The sequence below is a fragment of the Symsagittifera roscoffensis genome, chromosome 1, assembly GCF_963678635.1.
Source record: "Symsagittifera roscoffensis chromosome 1, txSymRosc1.1, whole genome shotgun sequence".
Taxonomy (NCBI): Eukaryota; Metazoa; Xenacoelomorpha; order Acoela; family Convolutidae; genus Symsagittifera; species Symsagittifera roscoffensis.
Window position 1 is genome coordinate 40,044,240 of NC_087062.1, and position 25,983 is coordinate 40,070,222.

Here is a 25,983-nt window from a genome sequence, read left to right on the forward strand (position 1 = left end):
GACCAGGCAAGGCTCGCATAGTCTAAAATTGGTCTTACCAAAGCTTTAAAAGTAACCAGTGAAGGTTTTTTCGGACTGGCCGCTGGAATTCCCGGATAAAGCCTTCAGGATCGATGCCCTGCGCGCTGCCTTTGCTGATTTTCTCTTGCAATTCCTGCAAAAGTTAGGAATTGGTCGAAGAAGACACCAAGAAAGTATTTTAGGATGTTTCTCAAGGGGCAGTGTAGTATTTTTCATTTCCTCATTCGGATTAGTGTTAGTATCTTTGTTAAAAGAAGAAAAAGGCTGGCCGAACCTTAAGAAAAAATCAAATAACCTTGGTAAAAAATGTGTAACTTAGTTAGATAACTGGATAAAATTGATAGGCCGTTGAAATGTCGCTGGGCCGGACAAAAGGGTAGAAATCGTCATCGTAAGATGCTGTTTTAAATCGGGGCGATAGTGGAGCGTCGTAGACGTAAAAGATAAAAGTTTTGGAGATAAGATACAGCCTTGAGGGACGCCTGTAGGAACAAACCTTGATTTTGAAAGGTCGTCCCTGAACATAGTTTTTGATTGACGCCCATTCAGGTAGTTTTACAACCACTTAATTGGGCTTTTCGGTTCGCCGAAGCCATGAAGGAGATCCAGAAAGGTGCAATGGTTGACCATGTCGAAAGCTGCTGACAATTCAAGTGTGATCAGGACTGTCCTATTTGGGAGCCTTTGTTGATTAAAACCGTCCCTGATTTAAAAAAAATCAAAAACTGAAATTGCTGTGATAATGGAATGCATCGGGCGAAAGCCATAGTCATGATCGACTTTGAGTAGAATTTTAGTTAGCGTTGGATGGATCAAAGATTCTAAAATTTTGACTGCTGGGCTCAAATTCGAAACTGGGCTGTATGTGTCTGATTTTCGACATTCGAGCTTTATCACTAAGGTGACTTTTCAATTTAGTATATTGCATTTTAAAAGCACTAGGAACTTCAACCGGCCGAGAAGGTTTTTGTGGGTTCCTACCACAGACATGCTGCCATTAATTGACCAGACCCCTATCCAGAACTTACTGGAGGGCGTATGGTGATTGGAAGTCGGATGTGTTAAAAGTCTGATTCTATCTCTTTGTTAGCAAGTTTTTTTCGTTTCCTCATTCAGGGCTTGAATAAAGAAACTGTGCCGGTTAGCGGGAATATGGTGACATGCTGCAGCAAGTATTATTTCACGAAAGGTTCGTTCTGCGGAGTTAAGATTGTGCTGCGTTAGTTTCTTCGGTAAATCTCAATTTCTTTTTCCAGTCCTTTTTCCAATGTTGCGGGGAGCGTACGGTATATCTTCTGCAATTGGAAGAGTAATTAATTTTGGGAGTTGGTCTGAGCCTAGCTTAAAGTGTTTGCCATGAGAGATCAAATAAATTAGACGGCGAGGCCAGGGAAAGATAATTGGATAATGCTGACTTGTTAATTTTGTCTGGGAGCCTCATTTAATCGTGGTCGTTTAGTGAAATTAAAGTATTCAAATATGTTGGCTCTGAGTCTGGTCCCACGTTTGTCTTCGGGGATATTAAAGTATTCAAATATTTCGGCTCTGAATCTGGCCCCACGTTTGTCTTCGGGGATATTTGAGTACCAAAGAAGGGAGTGGTTTTTGGCATCACCGAGGATGAATTTTTTTTTTCATCGTTGAAAAGCTATAATTGATGCTTTAAAGTCTTTAAGGCGGCTAGAGTGAGGAGGGATATAGAAAATTGTGATACGGAGATTTTGTTTTCTTGCCTTTCTGTTTCATTGAGCCTCCAAATTTCCGTCTTTCACTATTGCTAGTTGTTTGTATAGAAGGGAGTTTTGAATGGCCTTAAGGAGTCCACCTCCCTCTCGAATACGGTACTTTGTAATAATTGTGTAGTTTAGACTCTTTTTGGGAGTGCGATTTTTCAAGTTTGTTTAAGTTTCTTGGAAAACGTCGATGTGGATTTGGTATTTGCACAATAAGGCTGCAATTTTGGGTGCTTTCCCAGAGCTTTCAAGTGCAGAATGATCACGGACCTGGTACAGAGGGGGTTCACTTGCACTTGGTTAATTGGGGAGTTCGTTGAAGTAGGAGGTTTGAGTCGTGAAGAAAGTTGGGAGTTTGATTGGTACAAGGGGACGTGTGATCACTGCGTGGTAATTAGTTGTTGAAGGGCAATTTATTACGGGCTGGCGAGTGAAGTTAGTGTTGTTAGTCACATGAGGAGGAAGTATATAACATTTTGTACAAGGGCCGTTAATTTGTTTGCAAGTGGAGCAGGTATGACGACCACGGTTACGGGTTAATATCGGCACGGAGGAGTAGAATTAAAATGAATAGATGTAGCGACCCAACCGACTTAGGAAGTTCGAAACTAAAAACCCGGAACGAGCATGCTTTCCGCGAATCCCTGAAAAGAGAGGGTAATCTAGTTCCATTTGCGGCTGTACGAATATTGTCATATAAAGAACATGTTGAAAATGTTAGAAAAAGCTGGCGAAGTTTGCGGGACCATTATAGTATTATTATGACCATTTCTCATTTGATAGAATACTGCAAGCTTCCGTTCAAACCACACTGCATTATGGTGTCCGTAAATATGGTGCCATTTGTAAAAGTGCTCTAAGTGGTATACATAAAGTATAAAAAAGATTTTTCTGCATTTAATTTTTCAGGAAAAGTTGCCGAGACTCAATATCCAACATAATGGTTGAAAGTTCGATTCCAGATGTATATTAACTGCATCTTTAATGAGTGATTCGAAAAGTTGCACGTGGCATATGGTTCTTTGACTTATAAAATTTCTGTCAAAATGGGATCTACTAGTACCAGGAGTTTTCGCTAACGTGCAAACCAAAATACCTTCAATCGTGTGTTTGGATAGGCATTTAATAAGAAACGCTTGCCTGAAAAATGAAGTTTAAATTTAACAGCTAAGCTAACTTTTCTAACTTCTTCCGTGAGTCAATTGGGTCTGGTTAGCTCTCCTCGAAGGGATCAGGTCGTGGAATCAAGGAAGGGAAGTTAGAAAAAATTTCAGAGAAACTTGGTTTCCCGGATCAGTTGAGCTGGACCCTTGTTTGTCTTATTTTAGTGCTCTTTATACTATTAAGCTTAGGTTCTTATACCTTTACCTTGAATTATCAAGCATTTTTTTCAGCAGCTTTTTCCTAAATATTCAAGAAATGATAGATGTTTTTGTTCAAAAGTGGGTTGTAGGGTTTGGACAACTAATAGTGCCTTTTAGTTGAAACTTCATAATACCTAGGGGGTTTGCAATTGTACTGCTTAAATAAGGCATCACTTGACTAAGCCTATCTGGCCTTTTGATAACCCTATTGGGCCTTTTGATAACCCTGTAGATCAGAATTATTCAAATTAGCAATTGTCTATTGAATAATCTCTGATATCAAAATAATTTATTTTTATTGCTAACGCTTATTCACTTGAATATTTATTTCTTTGGTGCTAAAATGACTGCCTCTGCTTAATTTTTTGTTGGTTTAATAACTTTTAGGCTAGCCTTCAACAAGCCTATTTCTGACTTTCTTGATATCCTTTCTTGGACCAAATTAGGGATCAACCGTACAATTCCCCCTTCCCTAATCAATTCAGGGAGATAAAATACTGGTTTCTCATAAATTAATTTAGTGGGTAAAGCAAATTGATCTAATTCATACGAAAAAAAATAATAATTCAAAAATAACTATGAATAAATTTTGGTTAATGAACAATGTAAATAGGTATTCCTATTGAAAAATTCCCATTGAAAAGCCTGGGGATGGGGTGGGATTTTACGGTTGATCCCAAATTAGTTTTTTCTGACGTTTGTTTTTTGATTATTTGATGTACTGAAGCTATATAAATATATGTAAAAACTACATAATTATTTGAGGCAAACAACTTATCGGTGATCTGTTTTGATCAACATCTATGCTTAACATAAGAAGTCTTTGCATCCTTCTTACAGAGGCCTGATTTGTGTTGCAGAACGAATTCAGCACGGTTATCTACTCGATGGTGAAGACAGGTGTGATGATGATCGGAGAGTTCGAGTACACCAGTATCTTCTTTGGAGAGTACGAGTTGGATGGCAGCTGGAAAGTGGTCACTCTCGGCTTCTTTGTCGTGTTCGCAGTGATCATGAGTATCATCACCATGAACTTGCTAGTCGGTCTCGCTGTAGACGACATTAAGGCGGTACAGGACACGGCTGTGTTGCAGAGGATGGCTATGCAGGTACATACAAGTATCTATTGATTTAATTCGATCAGTAAATTATTCATGTCCTAACACCGCAAACAGCAAAAATTCAGATTGGACTGGGTAGAGGTCACAATTGGCTCGAAATTGAGGAGAATTGGGAATCAATTTGATTAAGAGTAATGAACGTAGTGGGTTCTTTATATATGTCTTGCTTGTTTTTTTTTCTTTTTTCAGGAAAAAGTCTTCAAATTTGTTCACGCTCAGTTTTGATTTTTCGCGGTTTGACTTGAGATTTTTTTTCAAGTTCAGTACATTTCTATTGTTAAAAGGAAGGCATACTCCACTATCGAACACCAAAGGTGCAAAGGTCACAAAAAACTTGGTCGTCTTATAATTTCGAAAAGGAAATTAATTATCAGATTTCCCAGGGAAGTAAAGTTAAACATATTGATCTAGCTTTCTCAAATTTGCTTAATTTTATCAAAAAAAGCTCCAATCATAATTTTATCGTGAAAATCAAAGAGATTTAAGGGCTTATATTTTTCTTTTAAATTCGAACGTAGTGGAACCTGATCTAAACTATATTTTATGATTGGATAAATTAAATGTTTTACCAATGTAAAGTATTTAATATTAACCAATCATGATCCACCTAACTAACAACCCACTTATTTGTAAGTGCTGAAGTTACTTGTAATTTCAGCACCAGAGAGATTTGAATTTAACTTAGAAATTAGTTGGACTCTCCCGAGCACTTCAGCAGCCGCAATAAACCAGTATACCCTAGATCTATTGAGCCTAGCAGAGACTAGTTAAACAACCTGAGACTAGATAGTATAAGAGTAAGATTAGGATCGGTATTAGACTAAGAAGTTGCACGAATCTATCCGGCCGAAAATAAGATAGCGTGACGAGCAGACGGTGTACCCTATCCGAAATTACTCTATGAGTTATACACTCCAGTTCTAACTCATCTGGTGCGACCATAAGTCTCGAACAAGACCTTACTAGATTAGAATTAACCAAAAATAGATTAGAAATTAGACAAAAACATTTACAAAATGTTATACGACAATAATTTAATTGAAATGTCTCTCCGACTCAATAGATCAGAGCCAATATTCCGAACCATAACAGAACTACCCGGAATTGGAAGAAGACCTCGAACCAAAGACGACATACGACAAAGTAGAAACTTGCCGTATAGTTATATGATAGTTCGGCAAAAGCCAGAACAAACTTTTATATTTCGAATACTACTTGCAATGAATTTAGATTTCCATTTGCAAACATAAAACCTTGAAGTTACTCTTCAAAATCATTTCAGGCGCTAAACAAAATTAATATTATACAATAACGATTGATAAAAAGATCTTAGATCGTTTTCCTAAAACTCTGCAGTAATATACAAAACATGTTTGAAAAATATTTATTGGAAAATAAAAATAAAAATTAGTAGCATGACAATAAATGGTTAGTAATCATAAATCATCCTGTTGTTCCAGCTTCATCACCTAAAACATAACAGCAATCATCAACTCACTAACATCATAAAACACTAAATCTTTCCTTTACACAAATTTAAAACTTTATTAAAACTTAAAGTCATTTAATTTAAAATCAGATCATCAAGGCTTATCCTTGGATCTTAAATCATTTTCTACTTAATTAAATTTCAAACTTGATCATCAAGGCTTATCCTTGGATCAAACAGAACAACTTTGTTCTCCCCCACCCACTTAATTAGTGTCTAACGACCTCAAACGTCGATTCACTATCCAACCCTCTCTAAAAACCCAAGACTAATAGAAATTTTTAAACAAAACTAATCATTCAAATTAGGATAAACAGTGAAGAACTTCGGTTATTCATCCTTCACTTGACCCCCCCTCTTACCAGACCCAGGATAAATCTTAGACTTAGTAAGTTTAAAATAGTATCTAACGAACTACTCGCGTTCTAATTATACCTGAACCTTGTGGATCGATTTACTATTCTCCAACCCTTGAACACAATCACTACCCCTAAGTAAGATTAAGTAAGTTAACACCTTAGCTTATACTAGTCACGAGAAAGTAAAAATCATTCTTCGGAATCGATATACTTTTCTCTCCAACCCTGAACAAATAGACCCAGGTTAAGCTAACCAAAAAATCGTAAGAACTAACAGTTTAGGAAAATAGAAATCATTTAACAACCTTTGCATCCGTCATTCTAAACCTTATGTCATTTAAAAACCTAGGAAATAAACAAACAATCGTTTTACACAATTGTGAAATAAATAACAAAAAATACGACCTTGTAATCACACCTCATACACAAACAGTTGGATACATTCGCACAAAACGACAAACACTAAAGAGGAAAATAATAACTAAACAAAGACAAATAACACGAAAAAGATTTTCAAAAAATCGAAACGCATTTTCAGAATCAGAAACCAACAGTTTAGACGAACTTTACAAACTAAAAGAATCAATAGATAAAAATTACCCACTTCACGATCAATTATATTTTTCTGACTCAGAAACAACTTCAAATTCATCACAAAGAGGAAAAAGAAGAATAAAAAAACAGTACAAACACAAACCAGTACATCTATACAATTGGAATCAACCAATTCGACACATTAATAATTACATATTAACAGTCATCGAACGGAAAAATGAGTTCAACACACACCCCAGGTGACGAAACTCCAGATGATGATGAAATCTTTCCTTTTATAGTAGACGCAGATACTGATAGAGGACAACACATATTTTGTCAAAATTTACTCGTAAATTTATTTGAACCCGGAATCAGTCCATGTAAAACAGAGTTCCCCGATGTAAAAATCAAAAGACAAATCATAGATCACTATCTAAAAGATATATGCAACATAACACAACAGTATGGAATCTACTCCATAGAATTCACCTCACCAAACCATAATAATAGAAAATATACAATTCAAACAGACGATCTTGATTTAGAATTTTCAAAAGTTTTTTCAGAATATATAAAAAGCATCCAATACCATAACTCACAAAGAGCAAACTCCATATTCACCAATGAAGTTTTCGCAATAATATATAGTTATATTTCGATATTAGAAAACGAAATCCCAATAACAAATGTCTCACCGACAGAAACATCTAAACATTTAAGAGTACGACATGAAATCACACTACTCTCTAGTTATTTAAACATCATAAAAGAAAATTTCACGAAAGACGACGTTTCACAACATACAAAACACGATCTACAAAAAATTTTGGCATGGTTCATAATAGATTACTTCACACACAATATTGATTTAATTGCACAAGCAAGAAAAAATTTTAGACCCCAAAACTCGAACGATGATACCGCTATCACAGAACAATCAGATTATGTTTGGGACCCCGAATGGTCTCATCCCGCATTTATAAGCTTCCCACAATCAATCTCAAGTCAAGCAATAAGTACAATATCTTACATAAGAGATTATGTAAGAGTAATACCATTAACAATTGATGCAACACCATTAAACTATAATACATTTTTACCCGATACACAAAATAATAGTTTAAACTCTACAGTTATACACAATGAAAACCTCAATGGAACTAGGAATCTTACTCAACAAGATATCCAGACACCATCACACTTCATAAATGAAGAAATTGTACACACAACAACTACACAACAAAGTATTTCACCAATACGCCCAAATTTAACAACACCAAGAAATACAAATCCTTCACAAACACAGGTAACCTTACAATCAACCGTTAAACCTTCGGTTGCCCCTAAATATTCACATATGGATTACCAAACATACAGACCCATGACAATACCATCAAAAACACGCAAAACATTCACTAGAAACAACTTTGCAGACCATAATTATAATTATACACATCCATCAAAAACATATAATCAACCACAAAGAAATTTTAACCAATATACAAGATCTCGAAATTGGGATAACCCAATGGCCCAACCTAATTCAACAAATTTCCAAACAAATCCTCCACGGGATCACAGTGAAAATTACCCATTTTTTCAACAAAATAAAAATAAAAAACAGACATCTTATCAAATGGATTATTTATCCTCAGATGATGATTTCTTACAACCAGATATATTTGCACAAAATACTCAAGAATATCGTAAACAAGGAATACAGAGAACACGTACAAATCATAGAAATTTTTCTCCACAACCAATAGATGCACAAAATCAACAACCAATTCAACAACAAAATCCAATTAATACACAATCTTTTCAACCAATTCAACAACAAAATCCAATGACTGCACACTCGTATCAACCATCACAAATGCAAAATGAAATACCACTCCCATATTATCTCCAACAACATGAAATAACAAGAAACCAACTTTCAAATTTTTCTCAAATGCCAAATGCAGCAGAATCATTACAAATGACAATGAATCCATACCTAATGGGTGGATCATCAATAACATCAAATAAACCTTTAATGGTTTTCACAGGAACAGACCCTGAATACTCTGTAGAAGATTATTTAAATGCAGTAACAGCAAACCTGATTTTAAACATTGGACCTGAACCAATTAATACGCCACTACATCAAAACTGGATACATCGACGCACAGCGTTAATACAAACAACCTTAGATGGCGCAGCCCAAAAATGGTTTTCAGTACTACCCCTAGAAATAAAATCAAACTGGAAAAGGTTTACACAGGAATTTTCAAAAATGTTTGACTCCGAAAGAAACAAACAACAACAAAGAGTTTTATGTAATGAAATTCGCAGATTACCAAACGAAACCATCAAGCAAATAGCAGTACGAATCGAAACACTAGTTCGAAAAGCATACTCACTAAATACACATGACTATAAAAACACAAAGATGACAGAAATCTTAATGATGACCTTAACACCACAATTAAGGAAAATAGCAATAAAAAAGAGAGCATCCCATCCTTCTTCAATTCGAGAACCCGATTTAGATTTTCGAAAACTAGTAGACAAATTAGAACAAGCAGAAATCACGATGAAACTAGAAGAAACGGAAAATCTGAAATTACAATACGTTAACAGAATTGAAACGACTCCCACTAATATTAATAATATACAGGAATCAGAGACAGACCTCGTTGAAAAAATCACTGAAATACTCAATATTTACGAAAAGAACCCGAACTTTAAAGGCAAACCATCTTTCAAAAAATGGTGTAACTATTGCCGACGATACGGACATAGTATTTCCGAATGTAGACAAAAACAGCAAGATAGTCAAAATAAACCTCAAAAATACAAAGAACCAAATAAATCATTCTATCAATACATGAAAAAAGATCAAAATCTACCAAACAAAAATGTATACAGCAACAACAGTTCAGGAAAGCCACTTCCGAACAATACAAGTTATACAAGAAATCAATCCCCATATAACTCAAGTTATAGAGGAAGATCACCAGAACGAAGAAATACACAAAATTCATCACAAAATCACTACAATAGACCAAATAGTAGAAGTAACTACTCCAGATCAAATTCAAATACACAACGATTTGTTTCTAGATCTAATTCCCAATCAAGAAATAACTACTATCCAAACAACCAATCACGAAATTCATCATACAATAGGAATAGAAACTACTCCTATAATCGAAATAGAAGTTATTCAAACAACCGAAATCAGAATTACCCGAACAATCGATCAAGGAATAACTCATATAATAGATCGAACTATAACAGACCAAACAGCAATTATCAAAACAGATCGCGAAATAATTCACAAAATCGACACCCAAGTTATAATAATCGTTATAGAAATTATTCCCAATCACCACACCGAAATAATAATCACTATAATAACTCTAATAATCGTCACAGAAGCAGTACACCTAAACATCAAAGACAAATCAATCAAGTACAAGCTAACCCAGAAACAACATCAGACCCCCCAGGTATTGATGACACAGTAACTAATACGTTACAACTCAATCAAGTAAACTGTACATCATCAGATTCAGAAAGTGATACTGAAAACACTCTTGCTATCAATATGATAAAAGTCGAAAATGACTATGAATCTGTCATATATGAACAACCCTTTCCATCACATATATATGAAAATCAATCAGAATTTCTTCAAAATTATTACACTACACCCATAAATTCCACACCAACAACGCAAGAAACAAATGAGATTAACACTACAAATCAAACCAATAAAAACACCAAAACAAAATGCTTGAATACAAACCACATTTATCAAAATATACAAAAAGAACAACCCAAAGAAAAAATTTGGACAATACCATTTCTCTTAGAAAGCCCAAGAAATAAAGAATTTCAACCACCAGACCTTGAAATAGATTTTTTAATTGATTCAGGAGCAGAATCAAACATAATAAACATTCCCACATGGAATGAAATAAAAACTTTACATCCAAAGCTAACACCTCTTGAAACCTCCAGTAAGCTAGCAACAGCACAAGGATCAACATTGATAAACTACGGAAAAATCCAATTATTTCTCCTCCCTACCAGAACAATGGAGCAAAGTAAAATTCTAAACAAGCCATTTAAACAAATATTCCATATCACTGATATTAAATATAATATCATTGGAATACCATTTATTTCAAAGTATATACCAACAATTAACATACTAAATAGTAAAATATTAATCAAAGATAAATATACAAAAACAAAAGAAACATCCCTAACATTTTTTCAAAGATTAAATAAACAACCACCATTCTTTTCAAAATTCTATCCAATATATAACCAACAAAGAAAACACCTGAAACCACTATCAGGAAACATATATAATTTTTCAATCAAACAAGTTCACCAATATGATAAAGAACAAAACAAACAAAAATTTTATATGTCAGATTTTGAATTCAAACCTATCCATAAGTTTTTCAAAATCACAATCTCTTCAATAAAATATTTGAAAAATTCGAATTCAGATATTATTTCCTTACATGTTTATAACAACACACCTTACCAAGTAACATTACCTTTAGGACTTTTAGGATATTGTGAAACTAACGCTACAATATCACCAATACACGAAAAAGCCTATCGCGTAAATAATATACTCCAATTACTAGATATTTGCCAATCTACAATTCTTAATGAAGAATTATCTATAAATAATATAATAAGTAACGAAAACAGAAATACGGATTATTTCACAAAAACTCCATATTTCAAACCTACATTCAACATCAGTAACTACACAGAGGACCAACAAAAATTTTTAACAATGTTTAATTTCCAACATTCACAAATAACACAAGACGAATTCGAAAAGTTAGCCAAACAGCTAATTAAATATTCATCAGTCTATGCAACATCAAAATTCGATGTTGGAAAAATCAGTTCATCACTACATCTCCCGTTAAAACCAGACGCAGTTTTCAAAAAACAGAGAGCAAGTAAAGTACCAATTCACTTACATGATAAAGTAAACAGATTACTCGATATTTTAGAACAGTACAATATTATATCACCGGTTAATAAAGAAGAACAACCAAAAGGCAACACATTCATCAACCCCGTTATCATTCTAGCTAAAGGAGAATCATTAAAAATCGTTCTCGATGCTAGATACCTCAATTCACTTATAGATGAATCAAAATGTAATTGGCCCATTGAACCAATACAAGTTATTTTAACAAAAATAAACGGCAAATACTTTACAACCGCCGATATGAATAGTGCATACAATCAAATGCCACTAGATGAAAAATCACGACGTTTAACACAATTTGTTATCGGAAACCAACAATACGAATTTAACCGCTTATTCTATGGAATATCCATAGGACCAGCAGCATTTTCAGCTTTTATGAGCAAAATTTTTAGACCACTAATACTCAAGAAAAACGCAATCACCTATCTAGACGATGTTTTTATGCAATCACAAACAAAAGACGAGATGTTCAATGTTTTAGAAAAATATCACCAAATACTTCAGAACGAAAATCTGAAGGCCGCCCCCGATAAATCACACTTCTTTTTGACAAGAGTTAAATTCTTAGGACATAATATAGAAAGAAAAACAATCACTCCATTGAAATCACGCATTGACGCTATTCAAAAACTTCAACCACCAACAAATAAAAAGAAAATCCAAGAATTTCTTGGAATGTTAAACTTTTTAAGTAAATATGTTTATAAAATGCAATTATATCTACGACCATTTTATAACATCCTTAGACAACAAAATAATTTTGAATGGAACACAGAACATCAAACACGATTCGAAGAAATAAAGAAACTTTTAACTGAACAAATTTCAAATACAATCCCAGACCCTGATCAACCATTTTATGCAATGTGCGATGCTTCGAACTTTGGCATCGGCGCAGCACTATTACAATCACACAATGGTACAAATAAAATGAACCTGATATCAGCAAATTCCCGATTATTCACTCAAGCAGAGCTACGACTCTCAACTCTAATGAGAGAATGTACAGCCATAATATATACACTGACAGAATATGAATTTCTGATACTTGGATCAAAACATCCCACAGTTTTATTCACAGACCACAAACCAATCATTTTTCTTTTCACACAGAAATCTAACCCAAACCACCGAGTTTACAGATTTCAATTAATTCTAATGAAGTTTCCAAACTTACATATAGTTTGGACTGCAGGAAAAAATCTTGCATTACCAGACACCTTAAGTCGAAATACACCACCTGAATTACTTACACGAAAAACAACAGTTGAAATACCCAAAAATATAAAATTCTACCTGGCAGAAAACGAAACATCACCTCGATTAGAATGCAAATATGCAGTTAAAACTGATATTGAACAATCACAAATAAATAATTTACAACATTTCCCACTTTATTTAGATTTTCAAAATAATCATTATGAAGTTGATTTACTTGGAACATCAACCTTCAAACCAATCCCATATTCTCAATGGATAAAAAGTAACACCCAACAAAAACGAACAAAACAACACCCGCCTAAAAAAGACCATTTTCCACTAATTGAAAAAGAAGATTTAACTGATAAAATAAATTTATCAGGACCACAAACAAATGATTCAAAATACACAATAAATCAAGTTTTTGACCTTCACGACCCACTTGATACAATACCCTTATCTAAATTCGAAATTGAAAACATTTTTCTCCCCCCAACAGATACGATTACAATTTCAACACTGAAACAATATCAAAATCTTGACCCGATAATTAGACAACTGAAATCATGGCACAAATATAAAACTAAACCTATCAAAGCAGATTCAACCATTCTAGGAAACAAAACACTCCTCCGATACTTTCGCAAATTTAACAACACAACAATTAACGAAAATACAGACCTTTTAGAGTATAACCTGAATGAATCTACAGTTCCATGTCTCCCTTTAAGTATGATTCTTATAGCTTTTAATATTTCACATACACAAAATATTAAAGGACACTCTGGATCAGAAAAAACATATTCAAATTTTATACAAAATTTTTACTTCCCAAATGCACCAATTTGGATAAAAGTACTATGCAATGATTGTATAGTATGTCAACTAAATAAACCTTACCCAAATCAAAAACAAATAGCACAAAAACAAGATTTTAAAGGACAAAGTTTGTACTTTAATCATCGTATCTCATTTGATACCAAAGGACCAATTTCACCCTCATCCGAAGGAAACTCCTACATTATGGTAATTGTTGACGCATTTACACATTATGTAGCACTTAACCCAGTACCACATTGTAACGCTTATTACGCTTACACAACACTCTATGAACACTGGATAGCAAAATTCGGACTACCAGAAATTTTAGTTACAGACAATGGTACAGAATTCATAAATAATGAAATAATAACACTATGTCATTTATACAACATTAAACACAAACCACGTTCATCTCATGCACCTTGGACAAACGGCTTAGTCGAAGGTATGAACCGTTCACTACAAGAATATCTTAGATGTATCATCAACGGAAATGATACAAAATATACCGAATGGTCAGCAGATGTAAAATTATTTCCCTTAGCATATAATTCACAAATAACGACAACTTTAGGAATGTCACCATACGAAATGGTTTTTAACCAAAAGCCACGCAAACCAATAATGTTTACAGCAAATTCTCATAAAAACGCACAAGGTTATTGTCAACCAAATAAAGACTCAATTTGTTATAACCTACCTTTACATACACACGATGAAGATCATTTTCATCACCCACAAATTCTTAAATTAGCCTCCGGTACACACACCGAATGGATTCTAAATAGAGATAAAAAACACAATGAAATTTATCAAAAAATAACAAAAAAGTTATTACAAAGACAAAACATTAATGAACAAATCAATTCACGTTTTACACCAGCCTCCGAATTAAAAATTGGAACATTTGTTTTAATACCTAATTTTAATACTCAAAAAGGAATTTCTAAAAAATTACAACCCCTCCGAAAAGGACCCTACCAAATAATTGCAAAACCCACTGATGTCACATATAAAATTACCGACTCAAACAAAAAAGAAATCGTTCAACATCGAAACAACCTATTACCTTATTACCCAAAAGAATACGCACTCCGCGAATTAACTCAATTATATTCTTTCACAGGATTAAAAATCATTCAAAATGAACCACATCTGAAAAACACAGAACAAAATGATAACCCCACCGAAAATCAAAACACAAAACCAACCGCCACCAAAAACAATACACAAAACCATAAAGAATCTCCAAAACAAAGAAAAAATAGAAAAATGACAGAACAAATAATACCCCAAGAAGAAATAGACAAATCTGAACATAGAAAAACAACAAGACTCCGAAATCAACCACGTAAAAACTACAAAATGTTCATCCCCCAATCTAAAATATTAAAGAAAGTAGAATTTAAAAAGTAATTTTAAGATTTTATACTTCACAATCTTGAAACCTCCGTAACATTTTTCATTTCAATTTTTTAAAATAACATGCTCACAAGTACGCAATAATTCTAGTTCAAAATAGACCAATAGAATTCATCCAATCCGCCACTTTCTCTAACTCAAACTAAGATCAATTAGACGAATAATCTAGAACTCCAGGCACATCTCTAACTATAACTTTACAACCTCCAGGTCAAAAATAAGCAAACCACTCCAACTTGACAACTAAAATAAATATCACCATAATACCGTACCCCTCCCTTATCTAATAACCCAAAGATCAACAATATTTCCCCAACTCAGACCACGAATACCCCCAAAACAAATTTGATAACTTAGCCTAAAGTAACAAAATGAAGATTTTAATTAGCCTAAAGTATAAAAATCTCACCATACCCCGGATCATTTGACAAACAAAAATAAAGAAAAAGACGACCTCCCAGTCACCATGAAAATTGCCCCCAACAATTTTTTACAAAACTCAACCCACTTGTCAAAAAACTAATAAATAATTCGACCACACTAGAAAATCGCCTCAAACAGCAAAAAATATTCGACCAAGAGATCATTTCTTAAATGCTCTTCTCTCAAACAGTTGCTCAAATACTTATAAATTTTAAACATTTTTTTTCAATACTTGAAGCCTTTATAATATTTCTTTTTGATATACTTAAATCTTTTCTAATAATCCTAATCATTTTTTGTAACATTTTTTTAATTTTCTATACAATACTCGAACTATTCCTCCAACTTTCCAAAACCCTTGAATATATCCACAGGTACGATTTTAACAACTTGTCTAAATGATACGAACAATTTTCAGTAGAACCGATATTTTTTTATTATTTGTAATTTTCATAGCATTCTTATCATCCCTCATTTTGACCATCTGTAAATGTATAAAGAAAGCAATCCTCACATTTGCCCTAGCAACAGTCCTTCTAATTCTTTTTTTGGAAGAATATTATAATAAACACAAAATTTCTCACTAAAGTAACAATTCAAAAATCCATCAAAAATTGCTACCCAACAGTCACAAAATCAGTCTTCACCGACATCATCCCAAGATAATCCAACACCACCTTCAACTACTCAAAATCCTCAAACATCTACACGAATTTCTTTTCAAGACAATCCATACACTTTTGAAGAACGGCACGCTCGTTTATCAGAACCACTAGAACCAGTTCAACGACAAGCACCTCTAAGCGAACCAACATATAACCTATACCCAACACTACCACAAGAACTAAATAGAATAAGAAATCCTAGTCAAAACCAAAACACAACAGAAATAAATAGACAAATTATACATCCTCGACGAAATAGAAATTTTCAAACTCCCCGAGTTCATTTTGATATACCTCAATCCCCATCACAAACCACTCCAGAAAACACCACTGGTATCACACCAGAAACTCCTACACTTTTTTCACAACGTAGCACCTCAAGCTTACCATCAGATTACTTAGGTTCAACACCAACATCTGAACAAATACGTGAAAATCCCTTTAACCCCCCAAACCAAGCATCACGACTACCATATTGGACTACACATTCATTTACACAAGGTGAACCAAATTTAGTCAATGACCCCATAGATATTTCTACGGATACAACAACATCCTCATCACTACCAGAAACATTATCACTACCATCAACACCATCAATAAGCCAATTTTCACCACCACCCTTTAACTTAAATTTTCCAAATAATCTCGACGCCAGATATCGAGAACAATCATCAATAAATATTCCTTTAAGACTAGATTGGAATACATTCACAGCACCTCCACCATTATTTGGACAACATCAAGAAAGTAACCGCCTTCATAACTGGGCACTTAATAGATTACAATATCGCCAAGATATTCACAACGATATCCGTGATCACAATATTCAAATACTCCAACAAAACAGTTTACAATTAAAGTTTGAAATCACAGTTAAATTAAACAATATTACACAACATCCCTACCCATTAAATCCACCTAACATAACAGCTCAATCACTACCACCACCGTTTATAACTACTGAAGTAATATATAAATACGACAGATACACCAAAAACACAATTGGTTACATTACATTTTATAACCCATACTCAGGATTATCATACACATGTATATTCTAAAATTATTAATTTTTCTCCAACTCCCTTTTCTAGTAACCTCAAATCAAAACATAAACCCTTCCCCTCGTACAGGACCACAAGATTTATTAGTAACACATTACGATTGCGAAGAAAATGAACAAAAAACACTACACAAATATGCAATAAATCAAGTATCACAATGTGAAACAGAACCACAAGCTATAGAAACCACAGATATAATAGCAACACTCTATTCCAAAGCCCGAGCAACAACAGTTACAGGTTATAAATTCACAGCGACATTTTCCGAAAAGAAAGTACATTGTTCACAAGTCTCAAACGGCAACAAAAACCGACTTGACCATGAATCATTCTATCAAAGTAATATAGAACGCCTTTTACATCTCAATCCCGACGATTGTAAAAATGAATTACTTAGACTGAACATCACACAGAATAAAAACTCCCAAAGAAAATTAGTTAATTTTCAAGTTTTTCAGACTCTGTACATCAATCACAACTTGAAAGACACCAAGGACATATAAAACTAGACGAAAAATACCCGTATAACGGCGCACACGGACGATTAACCTATGACCTACATGATAAACATTGGATACCACACATTGGTATAAATAACCCATCAAACTGCAAAGCAGACACGAAAAATAAAGGATACCAAGAAATAATGTTTTTCGATTGGAAAATACAACTCGAAAAAATACAACTCACACGAGATTTATCTGATAATACAATGATCTATCAAGGAATCCGACTACCTTGTAAAAATGATCAAGGATATTGCGACCCTACAACAAGAACACAAGCAACAATTGTTTGGTTCCCCGAAGATACATGTACAACATTTCAAGTAGCAAAAATACACGCTCGTATGATAAAATTTCACGAAAAATATTTCATACAATCAATTCCTTATGAACAAGTCCATCCATCACGCAAACTAAGTTCCGATTTTAGAAACATAGACAATATAGAAAATAAATTGACACGATTTCAAATATATCAAGAAACAGAACTTGCATGTAAATACAGGAATCCACTTCACAGAACACAATACTCTGAAATATTAGTTGAATACGAAAAAGGATTCGACATGACCACTGGAAAAGTAAAAATCGACCCATATGCCACAGGTCATCCTCTAAACGAAGGAACATCCTATATACCAGTTAATTTTGAAAAAAGCAACGGACAACCTGGTGGACATCTAAAACCTTATGACACCAGAAGCACACGCTTACAAGAATTATCACTAATGAATACTACATATTTCGGTAATATCCACTATGATATTCATTTGGATATGAAACTAGACTATACAATTAGCCGCATTTTTCAAGAAATGTCACTCTCCGAATTAGAAACACTACACCAACTATGCGAATTAGAACGAACACAAATATTACAATCACTTGCACTAGCAGTATTAAAAATACCCTACGCAGGATACTTATTATCAGGAAATAGATCAAATTTTTTAGACTACGAAGGAAACATCTTATGGTTTTATACTTGTACTAAAAAAGTATCACCACTATACGTTTTTGAAGATAAACGATGTTATAAAAGAATCCCTATCTTTTATAACAATAAAGTACATTTCGTGGATACACTTTCACGAAGAACCTATTTCTGGGATACCGCAGTCCCATGTGGATCAGAAAATAGCCACAATGTAGTACAACTAAACCCTGATGAAAATAAATATTATCTTCTCACTCCATATCCCACATTAATGCAATCACTCAAAAAATTTTCACCAGAAAGCATTCGCGCTATTGCTCGAAACCCAAATATAGACTTACAATCAATAGGAATCTATTCAAAATCAGATATTCAACATCACATTAGAACACAACAATTCCAAGAATTATTAACACAAATGGACACTATACAAAGACAATCAATAGACCAAAACTTACGCAAACTTGCAGAAACCGCAGGATTTGCCGATATCTACACGCAAGACTATAGCGGATATTTTAAAGACATTAAAGATTATATATATCTAAACGGCGAAAAATACCGTCCCCAAGATATATCACCAATCAACATTTTTAGCTTTGTTACACTCAAGAATGAAATCCTTGATTTTCTAGGATGGCCCTACTATATCTTAGAAAAATTGACTATTTTATACGCAATGTTTAACTTTATTGGATTTCTTTTCTCACTTTTAAAAGGAATCTACAACACATGTGCTATACACACACAAGTAAACAGACAAGCAAGTGTAGCACGCATACTCTTTGCAGGATTTTTTGGAATTTTTTCCACATCTGTAAACAAAATTCTTTTAGACGCACAAATAAAAGAATATAACACAAAAATAACAACACGACAAAATACATACGACGAAGAACATAACAATGTAGACATAACGCCAACGGCACCACAATTACCACCCTTACCAAATAACCATCCACTATCCCTAGTCCCACGAAATTTTCGAAATTTAGCCATCACACATAACCCAAATTTTCGACTCACCACATCACAAAGTCCCATTCAACATATAATGACACACCAGCCACAAGATGATAATACTTATGAACAAATTATTGAACAACCCCATACCACCGCTTTTCAGTCTCAAAATAATCATTTTTTTAGCCCACGATGAGCCGCCAACTTGGATCACTACACCGATCAAATTCCCACCCAACCAATCTTACCTCTCCAATCCCAATAATACCACTTTTTGCTTTTCCGCCACCCGACTTTCCATCTAGTAATGTAACATCAGGCATGAATTCCGATACTAATTCACACATCTCAGTTTTATATTCCATCTCACAACTCAATAACCCGAATATTGAAACCCCCGATGAATTTGCCGACTCAGAACCATCCCCATCCAATAATTTTCATAACTCTTCTAATTTTTCTCAACCCCCTTTTCAACCCATATTATCCAATAACCCTGACCCAATCACTCCCACACCCTCTTATGCTTCCCAAGTTACCCCAACCTATTCCTCATACCATTCTGACCAATCATCTCATTCTCCAGACACCCCCCGAATCTCCCCAGAGCTAGATAATTTTATTACCCTCCAACAACAACCCTACCACCTTAACACCCCGACCATAAACCAAATCTCCTCCACTACAAATTCATCCAATCCCCCTACACCCTCTTCAAATTATACTGAATCATTAACACCATCATCCACATCCACTATATCTTCACTAAACACTAACAGAGCTTACCGCACTTTTAAAAGAAAATTCCCCAACCATCCTTTCCCAGCAAAACCAGGAACAGCCCGTGAATACATCAACCACCCCCAGCATACTAACACTAAAGAATTTTTAGCTATCACTTTACCCTCGTTTCCACAATACACCTTAAACACCCCTCACGACGCTAACGAAACACGCAACTTTGTAGATGAATACGTTTTAATGCCCACTCTCTCTTGGACCTCATACTATCATTTCACTAACCCTCTTTGCTTACCTTTATCCAACACTTCCATCGATATAGAACGAAACAAAGACATGCTATATCGACTAACTACACCACTAACCGCTAGACAGTTTACTTACGTTGGATATAAAAAAATCACTAAAAATACACACTGCACCTAGAGCTAATGAATATACACTAGAATACTACGATCACAACATCATCAGAGCTAACCAAGATCAATTCTTAGACGACGATCGCTTCGCTAATCCACAAATCACCGAGAAATTTTTCATCAAGACACCATATGTATTTACACTAAACATCTTCGACCGAAAGTTTGATCACATTATTTCAGAAGCACTAACAAACACACAAGCATACGAAAGTTTTAAAGAACGCTTCCAAATATTTTCACTAACCTTTCATTTCCTTGCACCACACGAAAGAGATTTACACTGCTCACACGATATTATGTTGCGCACTAAACAAACCCACACATATAGTTATTATCGCTTCATCCAAAATCACTTTGACCTCCACACACCCTCTAGACAACCACACCATCGTTTTCAATTCATCAATTCAAAATACACTTCACCGTATTTCCTAAATTTCACATATTGTCTTAAAAACACTAACCTCCATGGTATTCTTCGTAATTATGACCCCATAACCCAAATGTACATTTTCTGCCCCATCACCAAGACCTTCAACGCCGAAGAATCCCGCCCTTCCTTATCCCGCACGAGTTTGTACAGCCTATAGAAATCCCAATTTTAGAATTCATCCACAACACTAAATTTAACCACAAATTATATAACTTAATCCAAAACACACCTTATGAGTTTGCAGTAGGCACTGAAGAACTAACCACTATTAAGGCACTTCAATTGCTTTGGCCACTGCTTCAGACTAAAAATATCATCCGCATTCTAGCTAAACTACTAACAACTTCAGAACTAATTCACGACATCTTCCCCCACGGTTTTTTCCCCGACGACTAACAGGTAAGTATGAATTACATAAATATAACTAACTAATTGAAATATTAAAAACTCACCATTCTCTATCCATGTTTTCTTTAGATTTTTAGCCTTCATCCTAGATCATCTGAAAAATTCACAAAAGAAAAATAAAAAATAGCAAACTTCTTCAAAACTGTTTAAGACCCTATTAAACTTTTGCACCAACAATTAAATAAATATAATACCAATGCAGTAAATTAATTTCTAAAATTTTCCCCACAAGCAGTAAATTTAATTATGATGAAAATTTGTAACTTAAAATTCCCCCATAACTAGCAGTAAATTTCTAAATTCTATGCAATAAATTAATAAAATGCAATTGCAGTACTAACCTTTTGATATTTTCATTCATTCGCGCAGAAATTCTATCCACACTCGCACAGCTCGCCCACGAAGAATTGTTTAAAATAATGAATTTCAGTTTCAAGTTTTCACACTCAACAACTCTAACACACGATAACAAGTTTCAATCTTTCCTTTAACCCGGTTGGAAAGGAATCATATACTAAACAAAACTAACCAACGCAGCTTACTAAATACCACAAATCATAGAATAACAGCATGACTAAGAAAAGGAAACCAACGGTACCCAAACCGGATTAACCCAGTTTAAAACTGGATAATTTATTCTTTTGAAGACTATTATAAAGTCTAAGAAAGAAATAATAAAACACAAAAAAGTCGAAAGACAAACCCATACCACAAACAATTTGATTTTTGAAAAAAGGACACAACCAACGAAACATAAGAAAAACCACAACAAACCCAACATAAAACGTTGTCACATAACAGGACCCCTCACAAAAACCGCATGAAATCATACTCCCACTCCTGGCCTAACCCACCAGGAAGGACGTCCTGAGCATGCTCTATAGCCGGCCTAACCCACCGCGCTACATCCACGCTTTGTGACCACACCTTTATTTTTAATAAGAGCTACTCAAGGGTGAGTAACTCTTCAAAATAACCGAACTAAAACAAAAAGCTTTTGTGAAAACAACTAACTAAAATCATTATTAAAAAATATTAAACTAATAAAAGTTTTATAAAATGTAAAATCACATGATGCAATATATAGATCAGAATACAACACCAAGGACGAACATCAAAAGACAAGACGACCTCACTACACTCGAGAGAGAATGACCAACTACAATCGATATGCCACTCACAATCACAACTCAAAGGATTTAGAGTACGACTTGACTTCGCAGAAAAGGACTTCATTGAACTAGACCAATGACCACCTCGATGTTCAAGTATACGTGCAGATCCGAGTAACCAGGCATCCCCTCCACGCACAATCTCCACGCCATTCCCAAGCTAGATCAGACACAAAAGAAGTTCTCCCCGAAGAACAGAAAAACCTGACATAGCCAACCATTCTGAAATCAGAATTGATTTTGTTGCAGAGACTCAGTCGTTGTCACAAGAAGAAGCGGAAGAAAATTATGATGTTCGCCAAATACCAACGTCCATCATCCACCCTTGAATTACAGAAGAACTGTTCTAAAAAACTCTGTAAAACCCGGATGGGTGGAACCTGATCTAAACTATATTTTATGATTGGATAAATTAAATGTTTTACCAATGTAAAGTATTTAATATTAACCAATCATGATCCACCTAACTAACAACCCACTTATTTGTAAGTGCTGAAGTTACTTGTAATTTCAGCACCAGAGAGATTTGAATTTAACTTAGAAATTAGTTGGACTCTCCCGAGCACTTCAGCAGCCGCAATAAACCAGTATACCCTAGATCTATTGAGCCTAGCAGAGACTAGTTAAACAACCTGAGACTAGATAGTATAAGAGTAAGATTAGGATCGGTATTAGACTAAGAAGTTGCACGAATCTATCCGGCCGAAAATAAGATAGCGTGACGAGCAGACGGTGTACCCTATCCGAAATTACTCTATGAGTTATACACTCCAGTTCTAACTCAGTAGAAATTTACAAAAAACAAGTCAGTTTTTTTGGTTTTCTTGTGTTCGTTAATTTTTTACAGCTGTCAGTTGGCTATGTTTTCTTTTGAAAAAAGCGCCAATTATGAAGTGTTCTTGAAATTGAAAAAGCTTCAATGGCTTATATTTTTCTAAAAATTCAATTTGAAGTTTTTTCAAAAAAAAAACAAGTTAGTTTTTTTGTTTCTTTGCGTTCATTACTCTTTTCCAACTGTCAGTGGGCTATGTTTTGAACACAGTTTTTGTCGATTATGTCTAATTCTTTATTTTTCTACCCGTTAGGTATAGTTCTCTCGTCAACACCATGCACTAAAATTGACGCTAGTTTGAAGAAAACATAAACAACTTTTTAAAACTTTTTTTGTTATTTTTGTTGTGTTGAATGTGGTCGGATCATTCTGTGTTACTTGTTCAGCATTTGGCTATTCTTGTTTTATATTTTATTTGCATGACATGACATTTCGTCGATTTTCATTGACCATTTCTCATACGGTTTTGCAAAATCGAATTTGACTTGACCTGTAATGAAGCATTATAGCGTGGATAGCGAAGTGTGCAGGTGTTTACTAGTATGCGAAATAAAAGTTTTGACTATTGATCCAGTTTTCTCAAATTTGGTTAAATTTATCAAAAAATTTCACTTATTAATGGGTCTCGAAATTCAAAAAGCTTAAAGGTCATATGACTTTGAAATTCGAATGTATATATCTTTTTAAAAAAGTCCGATGTTTATTGACTCTCCATCTGCCTGTTGGCTATGTTTTAGTTTTAAGGTCCGTTAAGGCAGAATATCACTTCGATGAATTGTGCTTTTTCAATTTTTTAATTAAGGTTGAGTTGGCGCTACAAGTGCAGCACATTCTGCCGGAGAGATTCAGGAAGAGATTCATCGTTAGACAGGAGACCATCTTCCCCAACAAAACTAACAGGGCACTCGGGTTTTTCGATCGCCTCTTCGGATCAGGAATGCTTGATGGAGCAGCCATTATGAAGAGTCTCACCATCAACCAGGTACTCACTCATCATACATTAATCCGTCTAAATAGGGCATTTTGGATTGCACAAATATGAGCACACTATATCAAATAGGGTTTTGAAATATAAGATTTTACAGTTCTATTTGAGCCTGTTCAAGATTTATCTACCTTGTTTTGCTGAATATTTACCATTTCTGTAGAATATATTAAGAGTTTACATGTAACATGCTCTGCTTGGTTGGGCTGGGAATCAAGTCCCGGAGTGAGATTGGGTGTATTGAAATTGCATTTTCAAAGGTTCAAAGGTTGTTCATTAAATAAGTCAAAGGTTGTTCATTAAATATCAATGGACGTTGTGCTCAAGAATGAAAGGTTTAAATTACTCGTAGATCCTGCTCAAATTAAGTGCAATGTTGCGTAACTGTCTTTTTCGGGGCTATATCGATTAATGCCTGCTTGCAGCAAGAATCAATCAGATGAAATTTACCTTCTCGCTGCATTGAAATACTCAAACAAAATGGTCTTTGCATTAGTGGGAATCTAAACAAATACATGTAATTCACCAATGGGAGCAGAATACCATGTATAGGCCAGATAAATGTGAAAATAAATTTGAAAAAAATTGGGCCTCTATGAAACTAATAAGCGAATGGTTCTGTTCAAATTAACATTTCTGTTTTCTAACATGTTCTAAATTGCTGCACTTTTAGCCTGTTACTGTTAACATGAGTTGCGTTTTCAGAATGCTGATCATCCGGTCACTAGTAGACAGGTTATTATCATGTTTCAAAATCATCATGTACTGTGCTTGCTTTTTATGAAAGTCAAGTCCGTAAATAATTTTTGTCAATCACGTCAGTGAATTCTATTTGTCACGTCTTTCCAAATTGTCACTATTTTGAACAGCACAAGTGTACAAAAAAGCAGACTTATTGTAAACGAGCTTCAGATATAAGCCAGCCCAAGTTATCTCATTCGTCGAAACTATTTTCTGATAGCGTTACTGATGAGCTAGTTGAAGTATTAAGCGCCTGCTTATTATTTGAAAGGTGCTGGGTTATACCTCGTTCGTTTGCACTACTTTTTTGCACGTAATAAGGTGAAGGTGATGGGATTGAAATTGTTTGAAGGTTTTTGAAGTTTTATTCAGTGATATCCAATAAAACGATTTCAAATTATTAAAAAGCGGCTAGTAAACATTATTAAACAAACCAGACAAAACTGAACTAATTGAGAAAATCAAAAAGAATAAAGGCCAAAATTTTTTAATGGACCAAGTGTTGAGGGAAACATAAAATACTAATTTGTTTTTGAGACTAAGGTATAATAAATATCTAAAATCTGCAAAGAATAGGCTGGGTAGCTGCTTTAAGTTTGT

The 25,983-nt window shown here is 34.4% G+C and overlaps 2 protein-coding genes across 5 annotated transcripts in view; both read left to right on the forward strand.

Annotated features, from left to right (window-relative positions):
* LOC134844256 (DNA polymerase delta catalytic subunit-like) overlaps positions 1-25,983 on the forward strand; it is a 471,945-nt gene that overhangs the window by 113,962 nt on the left and 332,000 nt on the right. For 2 of the 4 annotated variants that reach the window (XM_063860850.1, XM_063860867.1), the window contains 3 exons: positions 3,979-4,227; positions 24,460-24,639; positions 25,348-25,377. The exons of 1 other annotated variant lie outside the window; for it this stretch is intronic. In XM_063860850.1, the coding sequence (XP_063716920.1) occupies positions 3,979-4,227; positions 24,460-24,639; positions 25,348-25,377 (459 nt within the window). The remainder of the gene's footprint in view (positions 1-3,978; positions 4,228-24,459; positions 24,640-25,347; positions 25,378-25,983) is intronic. One more of the 4 variants, XM_063860859.1, reaches the window with a different exon arrangement.
* The window catches only part of LOC134844317 (large ribosomal subunit protein eL32-like), a 386,626-nt gene that overhangs the window by 113,958 nt on the left and 246,685 nt on the right, over positions 1-25,983 (forward strand). The gene's annotated exons all lie outside the window — the stretch shown is intronic.